Source organism: Aquarana catesbeiana, linkage group LG02 (assembly GCF_042186555.1).
Source record: "Aquarana catesbeiana isolate 2022-GZ linkage group LG02, ASM4218655v1, whole genome shotgun sequence".
Classification (NCBI taxonomy): domain Eukaryota; kingdom Metazoa; phylum Chordata; class Amphibia; order Anura; family Ranidae; genus Aquarana; species Aquarana catesbeiana.
The window spans coordinates 589,828,299-589,843,390 of record NC_133325.1 but is presented as its reverse complement, the minus strand read 5'-3'; the positions used below and the strand labels follow the sequence as shown (position 1 = coordinate 589,843,390).

The 15,092-nt window shown below is 41.1% G+C and overlaps 1 protein-coding gene across 1 annotated transcript in view; it reads left to right on the top strand.

Annotated features, from left to right (window-relative positions):
• Window positions 1-15,092, top strand: part of RPA2 (replication protein A2) — a 39,829-nt gene that overhangs the window by 11,090 nt on the left and 13,647 nt on the right. Inside the window, exons 4-8 of the mRNA XM_073616255.1 lie at window positions 5,065-5,178; window positions 10,712-10,786; window positions 11,395-11,502; window positions 12,151-12,273; window positions 12,457-12,551. Of these exons, the coding sequence (XP_073472356.1) occupies window positions 5,065-5,178; window positions 10,712-10,786; window positions 11,395-11,502; window positions 12,151-12,273; window positions 12,457-12,551 (515 nt within the window). The remainder of the gene's footprint in view (window positions 1-5,064; window positions 5,179-10,711; window positions 10,787-11,394; window positions 11,503-12,150; window positions 12,274-12,456; window positions 12,552-15,092) is intronic.

Here is a 15,092-nt window from a genome sequence, read left to right as displayed (position 1 = left end):
GGAACTGCTTGAAGCATGCCCACTGGTGGAGGTGTGTCTGCATACTCTGCCCTTTTGTTTAAGGTCTTTACCACTGTTGTGCAAGCCATTATTGTTTATAGTCATTTGCGTATTATACCTGTAGAGGTCTGTGCCCTTTCTTGCAGTTTTTTTGTCAGCTACAGATTGTCTAAGGGTTCTTTTTACACAAGCTCTGTTGGTTGTCTCAAAAGTTGATATATTAAAAAAAAAAAAAAAAAACGTTGAAAATGATTGTAGGTGGGCAAAAAGTTGCTTGCCTACTTGATCCGTTTACATCCATTTATGAACACAAAATATAAAAGAATGCAACCTAACATACATTGTAGTTCAGGCTGGATCCATCTGAATAACTGAAACACTGAGAAGGGCCCCTCGGAATTCCTCCAGTTCTTGAGGATGGGCTTACTCTGAGAATTCAGTCTACTGCTATTTATTATTACCAAATTTGAAGGACAATTTTGGCTCTTATTGATGCAGTTTGCACCACTGTGAAATTAGAGGGTCAGCCTGTTGCTTTTTACCAGTGCTGTCTCTAGCCTTAGATCATTTGAAGCAGTATTAAACCCAAAAACACAAATGTAATGAATTGCAATTCATTTATGTAAAACCTTCTACCATAATGAAAAACTGTTGCAACTGCGTATGAAATAGTGTTAGCTGGAGTTCAGCTTTTATTGTGCCCAATGACAGCTGATCACAAGATGTAAGCTCAAGCCGGTTATTGGCTTTTCTTTCCTCACGCTTACAGCGCGAGGAGAGAAGAATAAAGCCGATAACTTGTTTGTGTTTAACCCCTTCCCACCGAGCGTACGCAGATATGCGGCCTCGGCTTTAGGGGGTTATACCGGGATGATGCCCGCAGCTGCAGGCATCATCCCGGTACCATTTCAGCTATCCAGGGATAACCGATACGGCTAAAAGCCGCTCGGTTGTTATCCCGGAGCGGGAGGCCCGATCCTCGATCCGCCACTTCCGGAAACGGCTTCGTTCCAGTCTCCTCTCTGTAAACACAGAAGTGACGTCACTTCCTGTTTACTCGGCTGCCAGTGGCGCCAGTTTTAAAAAAATATACAGTATTAACAATCGCCCTTTTCAGCGATCTGAATACTTTGAAGTGCAAAAAGGGATTTGGGCTCTTTTAGACCCCCGATCCCTCCATAAAGAGTACCTGTCACCACCTATTAGTGTCACAAGGGATGTTTAAATTCCTTGTGACAGCAATAAAAGTCATCGAAATTAAAAAAAAAAAAAAACACACAATGTATAAAAATAAATTAAATTAAAAAAAAAAATCTAAAGCGCCCTGTCCCCGCGAGCTCGCGCAGCAAATAAAATGCATACGGAAGTCGCACCCGCATATGTAAACGTTGTTCAAATCACACGTGAGGTATCGTTAGATCGAGAGCAATAATTCTAGCACTAGACCTCCTTTAACCTGGTAACCGTTATTTTTTTTTAAATGTCGCCTATAGAGATTTTTAGGTACTATAGTTTGTCGCCATTCCATGAGTGTGTGCAATTTTAAAGCTTGGGCGTAACATCATCTTTCACATTATACAAAAAAATTGGGCTAACTTTACTGTTTCGTTTTTTTTTAAATTCATGAAAGTCTTTTTTTTTTTTTCCCCAAAAAGTTGCGTTTAAAAGACCGCTGCACATATGCCGTTTGGCATAAAATATTGCAACAATCACCATTTTATTCTCTACTAAAGATATATACATAATGTTTGGGGGTTCCAAGTAATTTTATAGTAAAAAATACAGATTTTAACTTGTAAACACCAAATGTCAGAAATAGGCTTAGTCATGAAAGTTAAAGGGACATCGGCACTGATGAGCAGTGTCCTGATTATCCGTGCAGTCCCATCAGTGCCTCCTCACCAGTGTTGCCTATCAGTGTTACATGACCATGCAATTGTCATTCAAAGTGTGACAGTGCTGAAGAATTTGCCTGGGCAAGAAGGGGCCGAAAAGTGCCTAGTAGGCAAGTGGTTAATTGCAATTTATTAAATATTTTTTCTTCTTGGGTTTGATACTCAAACTGCAGAACACTATCCCTTTGCACCTGCCTTTCCAACTATTTTCTATATGGAGATTGGAGGCATCTTGATAAATTCCCCCAAACATTTTTTAGCTTTGTGTGTGTCTGGTAAGGGTGTCTTCTCCCTGTGGATCCAGTCATGTACTGCCTTAAAGTGGGAGTCCGGCGACCAATCCCTTTTTTTTTTTTTTTTTTTTTTTTTTTTTTTTTTTTTAGGTCATTGAGACACTTTGCTAATCCCAAAATAATACTCACAGTTTGGGTGTAATATTTCCGCCTCTGTCTGTTTTCGTACTGAAGAATAACTTTAAAAATGTGATGCTGGCTGTTTCCATCTTGCTTGTGGGCATGTGAAGCCCACAAGCATTGATTTCCTGGATGCGGTGAATGCTGTTCATTCACAGCTTGTTCACACGCAAGATCATTGTTCCCGCACTGAATCTTGGGAAGCCTGACACTAAGCTCCCAGGAGACAGTGCGGCGCCGGGGAAAGGCAATAAACACGCCTACTCCCATGGGAGGAGAGACAGGAAGTGCCACAATAAAGTACAATATAAAGGTAATTACAGCAATAAAAAAATTTTTCGTGCGGCATTTGAACATGTATGCAATTAACTGAAGGGGGTAAGATTAAGTTAAAAATTTGAGTGGAACCCCGCTTTAACAAGACGCATACTATTCCGATGCAGGATGTGCCTGTCTTCAAGGACTCAACTGATAGGTGTTTGGAAGCCCTTCCTAGAGCTCTGTTCTCTCTGGCGGGTTCTGCCCTTCAGTCAATTCTGAATGTAACTTTACTTTGTCAAACCATGTCTGGTCAAAAACCCCTAACCACTTTAAGACCAGGCTTTGTCTGACACCCATTTTACATGTAAAAAAAAATTGGCTTTTTTTTTGCTAGAAAATTACCTAGAACCCCAAAACATATTTTTTTTAGGCGAGGCTCTAGAGAATAAAATGGTGGGTTTTGCAATTATTTTTTATGTCGCATGTCATGTCGCGTTTGGTTTTTCGAACGCAAATGTTTTGGAAAAATAAAGGATTTTAATGCACACGAACACTATATAATAGCCGGTTTTATGGGTAAAATATAGAAGATGGTGTTACGCTAAGTAAATGGATATCTAACCTGTCATGCTTTAAAATTGCACACGCTTGGAGAGTGATGCCAGACGAGGGTATTTCAAATCCTTAACCGGTTACTGTTGTGGAGAGTTAGAGAGAAGGTCGAGTGCAAAAATGTATTGCTTTCGCTTTGATGTTTGCAGCGATACCTCACACGTGTGGTGCATTTGCTGTTTACGTATGTATGCAGAACCAATGTGTGCGTTTACCTTTGCGTGTGAGCACGAGTGGATGGGGCGCTTTGCACCCTCTTTTTCATTCTTTTTGCATTTTTACACTATTTCTTTGTGTGTGTGGTGATATCCCTTTTATTGCTGTCATGGGGAATGTAAACATCGCTTGTGACAGCAATAGGCAGTGATGGGTACTTTTTAAGGAGAGATCTATCTTGGGTCTATTAGACCCCAGATTTCTCCTCTGTCCTTTAAAAGCATTTGATCCCAACATGATCGGTGTGATCAAATATTTTTTCAAGATTTAAAAATGGCGCCGTTTACATCTGGGGAAACCGGAAATTATGACAGTACTCATCGTTTCTGTTTTCCTAAACCAGAGAGCTCACTGGAGACCTTACAGTCCTCTCGTGGCTCTATGGTAAGCTGGTGGAACCGTCTGCTTCAGTTTCTGGTTCTCTGGTGGAATGGAGATCCCAAAAAGGCAGCGGGGGGGGTGTACCACTCCTGCTGCCTGTAAAAGCAATCCAACAGTTAATTAGCCCCTTGGATGGCTTTTACTTAAAAGCTGATCTCCTCATATAAAAAAAAAAAATACTGGGATGATGTCTGTGGCTGCAGGCATCATCCTGGTATACCCCTTGAAAACCGCAATGTAAATATACATATTCAAGTGGTTTAAAGTGAAACTAAACTCGAAATATACTCCTCCAACGTCTAGCAATGCAGTGTTTGCATCCCTTACCAGCCTCTATCATCTTCTTCCAAGGTGCTTTTTCAGCCTCCTTGATTGGTTGGTGGGGGTGACATTGCCTCATGCATGCACTTGGTAATCAGTCATTCTAGCGCAACCTGAGTGTGCTGGGAATACATACACACTGAACTGGATATTGCACCACAAAACTCAGAGGGCGAACAGCTATGCATTGTGATACGCTAAAATACAGGTACTTTGCAGTGTGTTGGGACATCATAGAAAATGGCAGTGCCTTGCAGCGAAACAAATGTTTAACCGTGCTCTGCCTCAATGTGAAAAGTTGTGAATCCAGCCCTTATGTCACAGACCACAGTTAGTACCTGCAAAATATATATATATTTTTTTTTTACAAAATTTAGCCAAGTTGGAATTGGTGTTTTGTTGGGCGACGTTAAGAGTGATGTTATTGAATCATTTGGAAGGATGCCAAAAATTTTAAGATCTCAAGCCTCTTCATAAACTTCTCACATCAAAAGCAGTGTGTAGCTTCATTAGGGATTGCTCCAAGCTCCTTACTGACAGTTAAAAGTGGGACATCTTTGGCCATCTTGATTGGCAAGCCTAGGATGATGTTACTCCCATACATGTATGGGAGATATAATGCATTCTGGCACAAAGGCATGCTGAGAATGTACACAGAGCTGTGCATGCACAAGAGGGCTGCGAGCAGGCAAGTTAGATTTTGCTGCAGATGAGACCTAGTATGTCTCCTTTATAATAAAAAGCCTACCTGCTCTCAATATCAAGAGTTTCACTTTAATATGTATAGTTTTCAGCCTAACCTTTAGTTAGAAAATTGTTAGAGCTTTTAGCAAACCAATAGGTGTTCTGTCAATGTAAGTAACAACGTTACTTAGTGTTTTTGTTTTTTGTGTGGTGTGTGGTGTTTTTTTTTTTTTTTTTTTTTTTTTTTTTTTTCTAAAATTTGTCCTACATCTTTTTTTCAGGTTACAATAGTGGGCATCGTGAGACATGCAGAAAAAGCACCAACAAACATCTTGTATAAAGTAGATGACATGACTGCAGCACCCATGGATGTCAGACAATGGGTGGATACAGATGTAAGAACATAATTGATCTCATGGGAATGAAATGTGTGTGTGTGTATGTATCTAGCGAGAGAGATTTGTGTATACACTATATTGTCAAAAGTATTGGGACACCTGCTTTTACATTAATGGCATCCGAGTTTTAGTCCGTAGGGTTCAATATTGAGTTGGCCCACCCTTTGCTTTGGGCTTGGCGCCTTAGTTCCAGTGAAGGGAACTCTTAAGGCATCAGCATACCAAGACATTTTGGACAATTTCTCACTCCCGACGTTGTGGGAACAGTTTGGGGGATGGCCCCTTTTTGTTCCATGACTGTTTACCAGTGCACAAAGCAAGGTCCTGACCTCAACCTGATAGAAGACCTTTTGGATGAATTGGAACGGAGACTGCGAAAGAAGAAAGGTGTTCTATGAGTTTTGGTGTCTGCCCTATAGCCATTTTACTACTACAGAGATATATATATATAGATATAGATGTATAGATATAGTGTGTATATACGCGCCTCTGGCAGCTCACTTCCGCTGTGATTACACAGTGGAAGCTGATCGTGGGTGCACAGTACCCAATGTCCTCCGGCACCCTCTGATCGTTGGGCAGAGAGAACAGCGATCAGCCTAATGTAAACAAGGCAGATCACCGTTCTGATAGAAGGAATGGAATTTGTGTCCCTGCAAAGCAGGTAGCAAATTCTATCTTTTCCCCTATGAAAAGCACCTCACACGGTTAACACTTTGATCAACTCTGATGTTAACCCCTTCCCAGTCAATGCTATTTGTAGAGTGGCACTGATCACTGTATTAGTGTCACTGGTACCCAAAAAGTGTCAGAATTTCCACCGCAATATCACTTGCTGACCGTGCTATAGCCGAAAGACGGCTACAGCACGGGCCTTAATTGGCGGAGGGCATCCATGGATGTCCTCCCGAGCAAGCACTGTCTGCGCAACCTGTGATCACCGAGTCTATGAGACTCGGCTGATCACAGATCCGAGTAAGGTGTCGATCCCAGCCCCTTACCACTTGATCAGCTGTCAGCCAATGATGGCTGATCACGTGATGTAAACAGAAGCTCGGTAATCAGTATTTTTCCTCACACTGTCAGCATGAGGGGGTAAAAAAAGCCAATCACCAGCTTCTGTCAGAGGGACAATGGTCTCTCACACAGAAAGCCACAGCTGCATTTTCTGTGCCCACAGTGCCGCCTTATTAGTGCTCACCATCAGTGTCGCCCTATTAGTGCTCACCATCAGTGCACATCAGTGAAGGAGAAAAATTACACGTTTTAAAAATTTTATAACAAACTACATTTTCAGTCCTTTTTTGTTAGCAAAAAATAAAAAAACCCAGCAGCAATTAAATACCACCAAAATAAAGCTCTATCTGTGTGAAAAAAATGAAACATTTCATTTGGGTAAACTGTAGCATGACCGCGCAATTGTCATTCAAAGAAAGACAGCACTGAAAGCTGAAAATTGGTCTGGGCAGGAAGGGGGTTAAGTGCCCAGTAAGCAAGTGGTTAAAGATCTCAGTTTAAAGAGTATGCAAATACTTACAATGAATGCATTTGTTTGCTTCCTTTTTAGTCTGATAAATATACCATTAACCACTTAAGGACCAGCCTCGTTTTGGATTTTAGGTGTTTACATGTTTAAAACATGTTTTTTTGCTAGAAAATTACTTGGAACCCCCAAACATTATATATTGTGTTTTTTTTTTTCTAACACCCTAGAGAATAAAATGGCGGTCATTGAAATACTTTTTTTTTTTTTTTTTTTTTGCACCGTATTTGCGCAGCGGTCTTATAAGCGCACTTTTTTTGGAAAAAATTCACTTTTTTGAATAAAAAAAATAAGACAACAGTAAAGTTAGCCCAATTTTTTTTTTTATATTGTGAAATATAATGTTACGCCAAGTAAATTCATACCCAACATGTCACGCTTCAAAATTGCGCCCGCTCGTGGAATGGCGTCAAACTTTTACCCTTAAAAATCTCCATAGGCGACGTTTAAAGAATTCTACAGGTTGCATGTTTTGCACTACAGAGGAGGTCTAGGGCTAGAATTATTACTCTCGCTCTACTGGTCGCGGCGATACCTCACATGTGTGGTTTGACCACCATTTTCATATGCAGGGCACCACTTGCGTATGCGTTCGCTTCTGCGTGCGAGCTCGTCGGGACGGGGGGAGGTTTTAAAAAAAATTTTTTTATTTATTTTACAATATTTTATTTATTTTTACACTGTTTAAAAAAAAATGGTGTCACTTTTATTCCTATTACAAGGAATGTAAACATCCCTTGTAATAGAAAAAAGCATGGCAGGTCCTCTTAAATATGAGATCTGGGGTCAAAAAAGTCCTCAGATCTCATATTTGGACTAAAATGCAAAAAAAAAAAAAAAAAAAAGTAGTTTGAAAAGACATAAAAAAATAATATGCCTTTAAGAAAAGTGGGCGGAGCTGACATAATGACGTCGCTTCAGCCATCCAATGGTATGGAGATGGGTGGCGGCCATCTTAGCCTCACTTGTCTCCATACCCAGGCACAGAAAGGTCCCGATCGCCTCCGCCGATACCGACGGCTCCGGTAAGCTGTGGAGGGGGGGGGGGGTGGCACCTCTCCCGCTGCTGATAACGGTGATCTCGCGGCGAACCCGCCGCGGAGACCACCATTATCGTACACAGAACCGGCTCCTGTAAAGATGGATACCTCGGTTTTGGCAACAGCTGCTACCGTTACCGAGATATCCATCTTCAAAGTGCCGATGTATATGTACAGGAGACGGTCAGTAAGTGGTTAAGGGCTGGTTCACACCAGCGTGGCTTTGAAGCCGACAACCCTGCACGACTTCATTGCGGCTTGCATACGACTTCTTTAACAGAAGTCAATGCAAGTCTTGATTAAGTCACCCCAAAGTAGTGCAGGAACCTTGTTCTAAGTCAGAGCGACTTGAGTCCGATTTTAGAACGGTTCCATTGCTGTTAATAGGGCGCGACTTTGAGAATTGTGATTTTTTTTTTTTTTTTTTTTTTTTTTTTTTTTTTTTCTTCTAAGAAGAAAAAAAAAAATCACAATACTTGCAATGTAACATCTTTCAAATTGTACAAAAACATTGGGCTAACTTTACTTTTTTTTAATTCATTGAAGTGTATTTTTTTTTTATTCCCCAAAAAAACTGCCTTTGAAAGACAGCTGTGCAAATACAGTGTGACATAAAATATTGCAACAATCGCCATTTGGGTTCCATGTAATTTTATAGCAAAAAATACTGATTTTAACTTTTGTAAGAAACAAGTGTCGGAAAAAGGTTTAGCCTCCTAAAGAGGAACTGCAGTCTGCTCACATAATTTGTAATAAAAACGTCTTTGCCATTCTGAAGCTTCACTATTTTATATATATATATATATATATATATATATATATATATATATATATATATATATATATATATATATATATATATATATATATATATATATATATATATATGTATATGTATATGTGTGTATATATATATATGATTCTGGACTTGCCAAATATGCTGCAGAAATCTCCCTCCACTAAGTCTGACTGCATCCCTTATACCTGTGGGATGCTGCTTCCTGTTCATTTTCTGGATTTACACAGAGGCACACCTCCATCTCTGCAGCTCATTGGCCCTCTTGACTCACCCCACCTCCCCTCCTGGCAAACTCTCATGAGAGAGCTGTGCATGATGTCATAAGCCTATGCTTTTTACCAGACAAAAAGGAAGTGGGCTGTATAAGGTATTTACTGGCAGAAAAAAAAATGTTTTACTAGCCAAAGTTAAAACAACAAGGGCAGAAGATTTAATAGATGGAAAGTTGAAAAAATGACTTTAGCTCCACTTTTTAAGTGGTTAAACTTCCCTCATTTACAGCGAAAGTTCATTCCTTTGGTCTAAGAATGAAAAGTTACAATGCTTATAGTTATCCATAGGGGTCAGCCGATATATTGCCCGATATTTGGCCTTTTTTAAGAAATCAGCATCGGCCAATTATTATGCAAATTCAGCTGATTTAATCACACCGTGCCCCGTCGACCCACAAGTGTTCCTCCTCCCTTCCCCACACTTCATTGGCAGAGCCGCTAGGTGTGTGAAACTGACATATGTAACTGAATGCAGAGAGAAACCAGCTGTCAGAATTCAATGCTGATGTCGGAGGTGAGCGGGACCCAGCAGGTATCAAACACAAGCCGATGGGATCTGGGCGGGCCGCTACGTGTATCTGTGCCCGGCCCCTTTCTTAAACAGCCCAATCATTGGCTGGTGTTTGATAGCTACTGGGTCCCGACATCACCGCTGAATTTTGACAGCTGGTCTCTCTCTCTGCATTTAGTTACATATGTAAGTTTCACAGTACACACTATCGGCTCAGTGTGAAACCTGCCAGTGCCAACCTGTGCCACTTGCCAATAAAAGGAAAAAATCAGCCCAAAATATCAGCCGCAAAAATCGCCATCATATATCGGCCGCCCCGATTTCTAAATATCAGCATCAGCCAGAGAAAAACCCATATCGGTCGACTTCTAGTTATCTACCAGCGTGGAGAATGTTGTGAAAAATTTGACAGGCTGCCCGTTTTTTTTTTTTTTTTTCTTTTGACAGCTGAGTGAGCAGAGAACTCTCTACACTTGTTACATGAATCCGGAAATTCTGCATAGAGACCGTGAGGGGGGGATGAATTGAGATCACAATTCTTTAACGATTAATCGTGCAGCTCTAGTGCTCACCTTCTCTCCCAATTCTATCTAAGGGCTATGTTTAAAAGGAATGCACTGGTTCTTACTGATTGTTGGGTTATATTGTCACCTACAGAAGCATTTATACCCTGGCATACAAAACCATTGTGGCTAGCTTGGTATAACTTCTCCTACTCCAAGCATGTCTTAGTTTTTTTCCTCGTGTCTCAGGGTCTCTTCTCTACTAAAAAAAAAAGTCTTAATAGTTTGCTAGCTAATTTTTTTTTTTTTCTTCTATCAAGACTCCTGTTCATGCTGCTCTAAATATTTACTATTTGCAGCCATCTGGATTGGCGTTTCCTTATGCGTAGCTTTGGTGGCTCTATGCTGGACACTACTAAACTGGATGTTACCTCAAATGTGATCTTTGGGCACTGCAAGAACTGCATGTACTGTTGGCCTGCAGAGTGCTTCCATCTGTTTTGCTGCATGAGGGTTTATTGCAGAAAGATGGTTTGCTGTCATACAGTTATATGAAGCTATGCCTGTGGAGCTTGGAAAATACAAAGGTCAATGTGGTTGCTGCACTCTGTGTGCCATCGTTACCATATTATTAAAACGTATACATTGTTGGCTGAAAGACCATTTTACATCAATATAACCCTTTTAGGTTTAAAAAAAAAAAATACTATTCAGATTATCCATGTCATTTGCCATTACTGTTTTACTACCTAATGGGTAAAGTTTTTAATTTTGTTTGTGCAGGACATTTTACCAAAAATACTTTTTTGCTTATGCAATACTTTTTTGTATTTTCCTTTTTTTTTTTTTTTTTTTTTCCCAGGAAGCAAGCTGTGAAAGTGTAGTTGTACCTCCTGGAAGTTATGTGAAAGTATCAGGTCACCTTCGTTCCTTTCAGGTAATCTATCTGTGCATGTATTTAGATTTAGTCCATTGTTAAAGGCTATCGCCACCTTTTTAACAGGTTACACCTGTATTTATGATGTAACATGTTACTGGCCAGCACACACACTGCTACGCCTATCATGGCAAATGGCACTCTTTATTTTTTTTTTCCCCCCTGAAGCAACTTTATTGAAACGTCACAGAGTGGCATTTCATTAGGTTGTATTGGCCTTGTACTTTGCATTGAAATAATTACTGCCTACAATGTTTTTTTACTGCAACACAGTGGTGTGCACCAGGCCCATAAAAGACCAGGCACTTTGCCTGGTCTTGCAGTGGGACTGCACTGGAATAGCCGTCTAACACAGTTCCACCCCACCTGGTGTGAATCGACCCCCCCCCCCCCCCCCCCCAAAGGTCACCAGAACAGATAAGTAACTTTTAAAGAGGGCCACTATGGCATCCTCCCATAGTTCTCTCAGTGCAAGAAAAGTTTCTTTCCAGTAACCAGCCCATTGGGCCAGAAAACAAACCTGTCTCTTTATAATTGATTTTTATTTAACCTTTTTCATTATGATTTTGCATTGCAATATATTTCAATAGTTTTTTTTCTGTTTGTAGAATAAGAAGAGTGTAGTTGCTTTTAAGATTGCTCCTGTTGAAGACATGAATGAGTTTGTGTCACACATGTTGGAAGTTGTACATTCTCATATGAGTCTCAATGCTCAGGTAAGTTCAGGTTTTATTTGGCTTTTTTTTTTTTTTTTTTTCCATAAAGTGGACTTCTGCTCAAAAGTTAAAGCGACATTAACTGTATTACTGTGACTGGTAAAGCAGAATAGGGCTGACATACTTGCCTTTTCTGGAAAAAGTAATGATCCAGGCGCCCTTTAGTGCTGGCTGCATGACTGGAAGCCTTTGGTTATGTGATCTTTGCTAATGGGGGAGGTCAGTGTTCAGAGTCCTAGGCTTTTGGTAATGTGGCTTGCTTGAAGGAAGGGAAATTTTATATTAAACTCTTCTGTTACTCATTAACTATCCCCCAAGACTTTTTTTTTTTTTTTTCTCATAACCTTTTTTACTTGGTTTTGGCTCACTATCAGGGGTTGAAACATATGTAAGAAATCTGTGGCCTCACTTGGGAGACTTCTTTATGTGTCAGTGACCATGTTATCCAGAGAGGAAGTGTGGGAAAATCTCTCTAATGAGGCCACGAATAGCAATTAAATCCTAGCATGTTCTGATTTCTACCCCTTACCCACTTTTCCATAATTCCAAGTTCTACTTTCACCAAGACATATTTTATTTCACGTTAGAAATTGTTTACTGAATACTACACAGTGCTTTTGAGGTTTTTTCTTTTCTTTTTTTCAATAGCCTGGAGGCGGTGGGTCGTCTTTGGCACTCAGTACACCTGGTCGTGCGAGCAGTGACACTGGTGGCAGCTTTTCTGGAGGAAATGATATGCATACAAATGGACTGACACCCCATCAGAGCCAGGTTTGATAACCCATAGCTTAGCATTTTTATAAGCATTTCTGTCTGTTTAGCTATCTGGTGACAACAGGATTCAATACATTTGACGTGGTATTTTTTTTATAAATCATGTTTGTGGTTTTGGCTGTTGTAACGCTAGACTAAAAATGCAAACTTTTTTTTTTTTTTTTTCTTCTCTTGTGTTAGATTTTGAATCTTATAAGAAGCTGTAAAGGAAGTGAAGGCATGGGCTTTGAAGACCTGAAGTCAAGACTGCATGGAATGAATGTGAATACTATCAAGTAAGTATGGGAAATATGGTGCTAACATTAGACTCCCTGTACAGCTACAGAGCATCTGGGCATTTGTACATGAATAAAAAAAAACATGTTGCTAGCATATATGAAGTTTTCTTTTGCTAAAAGAAAAGTGATCTGACTTGACGGTTCTGAAATAATAAAAGTGTCACAAACGCCCTCAGATAACTCTGGGTATGTTCTGACATGTACCTGCCATGCAGGTTATGGCATGTAAATGGGCAAATCCAAGATCATTCTTGGTTTGGCTACCCACTCCATTCCAGGATGTTATCTGGTTGAAGTATTAAACTGTAAAGCGTGCCTGATTCATAGGGTGTAAAAGGAAATGTGCCATGCTGTTAGTAAATGCTTTAACTTGGTAATATAGCATATATCAATCCCATCTTCTGTGCATCAGTATCTAATGTATAGCTATAAAATAAACCAAGTGTGTTACTTGAATCATATTTTCATATGAAAAACAAGACATCCCTAACAAATAGGAGCTCAACCTGTGGCCCTTCAGCTGTTGCAGATCTACAAGTTCCATCATGCCTCTGCCTTCGGGAGTCTTTGAGATAACTGTCAGCCCTGCAATGCCTCATGGGACTTGTAATTCTGCAACAGCTGGAGGGCCACAGGTTGAGCACTCATGCCCTAACACAATGGTGAGAAATACTTGCTCAGTGATATGCACTGAGCAGTGTGAGGCCCTGCCTCTGAAAATGTAGGAGAAAGCAACACAGGGTTCTCAAAATTACAGTTTGAGGGGTTCCAGAATGTCATTTCAGAGTGGAGAAAGATGTTTTTTCATTTTTCTCCAGGTTTTGTGATTTTCTGTACCAGGGTCTGGAGCTCGGAGTCTTCGAAGTGCTTTGGGTGAGATAAAGTCTGCAACCCAGTGTCCAGGTCTTATCAGAGACCAGCAAGCTGATGGTGCAGCTGTGCATACCTGTGGGAAGCAATGACCGTACAATAGATTTGTGCTTCACCCAAGAGAGAGGAGGTCTCTGCATAGGAGTCAGGAGGACTGCAATCCCTCCCCAGGTGTCAGGTTGCACGGAGCAGCCAGAGCATATGTATGTCCGACAGTGTGGGTGCAGTCGGTGACAGAACATAAGAGAGCTGGGGCACAGAGTGTTAGATGGCCTGGAGGACGAAGGCAAAAGGCCTGAGCTGTGGTGCTGCTGGAGAGAGCCAGAAGGCTGCTCTAGCCCCCTCCACAGTCCAGCGCTCCAGTGAGTGTGGGGGGGGCAGATGACTGAGTCACCGCCTCTCTTCTCAGGTAGCTGTGCATGTTGGAGCTGGTGGGGGACAGATGCAGCATCGGACTGAGGTGAGTATGATTCAGGAAAAGAAAAACAAATCCCATGCACTCCTTTTTTTTTTTTTTTTTTTTTTTTTTTTTTTTTCTTTAATAATCCGGCTGCCAGGGTTTTTTCACACACAATACGGTGTCTGCAGCCACCGGGATTGTGTGTAAGACTGAAAGGCAGACTCCTGCCTGTCAGGTGGATGCATTCGGATGGCTGCACTGCCACCCAATTGCCTCCACACACCCCTGGTACTGGCGCCTTTTACCATGTATACTGGGCTCTGCTTGCCCATCTGTGGGACCGACATGGCAGGTGGAAGGACGACGTGTATGACATCAGTTTTGGATCAGCCTCGGCTAGCATAGCCTGGAAGGGCTGTATTGCAATGCAATCTGCATTACAATACATTCAGTGGAGCCCAGGGGAGACATGCATGTCTCATTAAAGAGAACCTGTCACCTAAAAATCATCACATAGGGTACTTGCACCCAAGCAGATAAAAATATTTTTTGAGGGCCCCCCCTCATATACGCAAGTACGAACGTAAACACACACACATCCAGGGCTGCGATTGCAATATACTTGTTACATACCGCTGCCCACGCCGGAGTGAGCAATAATTCCAGCATAAGACCACCTCCATAACATTAAACTGATGGGGGCTTTGGAAAGGTCGCTTAAAAAAAATACAGGGCACTGAAGTTTGCCGCCATTTCACGTGCGCGCGCAAATTTAAGGTTTAACATGTTTGGTATCTATTTACTCGGTGCAACCATGTCTTTTATATTTTACCAAAACATTGGGTAGTTTATTGCGTTGGTTTGCCCTTTTAATTCACTTTAGTGTATTCTTTGACGGACACAGCCCTTTAGTCTTGACCTTAGGGTTATATCGCCACCTTTTAGGAGAGGACTAGGCAGAACACAGCAAAAAAAACAAGCACAGTACCGCCCAGGGGGCGGTCCTACTGGCTATAACCCCTCACTCTGCTCCCAGCAGCTCAGTTTTTTTTTTCTGCCTAGTCTAGAAGGACCTGGCTCCCTGTGGGGACCAGTGGTCTTTGAAAATTTTTTGCTGTTTTTGTTTTTTCTCCCTGTGATCTACAATCAACAGCTGGGCTGGGTGACGGGCTGGATAATATAGGTCCTGGTATCCCAGTCTTTCACATTTTAGATCCATCACAGACCCCAGTATATGGGCTAAATATGGGATAGTAAAGATGAAGCAG